We start from the raw sequence: 332 nt of genomic DNA, 5'->3' as shown, positions 1-332 counted from the left end.
CCCAGCCACAAACCAGAGCTGCCTTCTATAGCCCCAGCCCTGTCGTCCCAGTCCGTCCTGCCACTCGCTGGAGTGCTCAGGCCTCCCGGCCACCCCGTGAGTCAGCCTGTCTCTCCCTGGGGCTCTCGGCATGAACTGGGCTCAGTCAAGGACCGAGGGTCTCCAAAAGCAGCACAAAGCATGTAGCCTTGGAAAAGTATGCAGGGGTCATGGTGATGGGCACTGGGGGATGAGACATTAGAGGTGAGGTGCTCCTGAGCTTTCCCTAGCTGCAGTCACTCCCCCCATGTCTCCTTCTATGCTTTTGCTTCTAAGAAACATGATTATATATA

The 332-nt window shown here is 56.3% G+C and overlaps 1 protein-coding gene across 1 annotated transcript in view; it reads left to right on the top strand.

The window, feature by feature from the left end:
• The window catches only part of PABPC1L (poly(A) binding protein, cytoplasmic 1-like), a gene marked incomplete at its 3' end in the record, with an annotated part of 7149 nt that extends 7053 nt beyond the window's left edge, over window positions 1–96 (top strand). Inside the window, exon 9 of the mRNA XM_009081763.1 lies at window positions 6–96. Within this exon, the coding sequence (XP_009080011.1) occupies window positions 6–96 (91 nt within the window). The remainder of the gene's footprint in view (window positions 1–5) is intronic.
• Between the last annotated feature and the right edge of the window lie 236 nt (window positions 97–332).

The sequence above is a fragment of the Acanthisitta chloris genome, unplaced genomic scaffold, assembly GCF_000695815.1.
Source record: "Acanthisitta chloris isolate BGI_N310 unplaced genomic scaffold, ASM69581v1 scaffold32269, whole genome shotgun sequence".
Taxonomy (NCBI): Eukaryota; Metazoa; Chordata; class Aves; order Passeriformes; family Acanthisittidae; genus Acanthisitta; species Acanthisitta chloris.
Note: the sequence above shows the minus strand (reverse complement) of the source record. Positions and strands in the feature narration are given on the sequence as shown.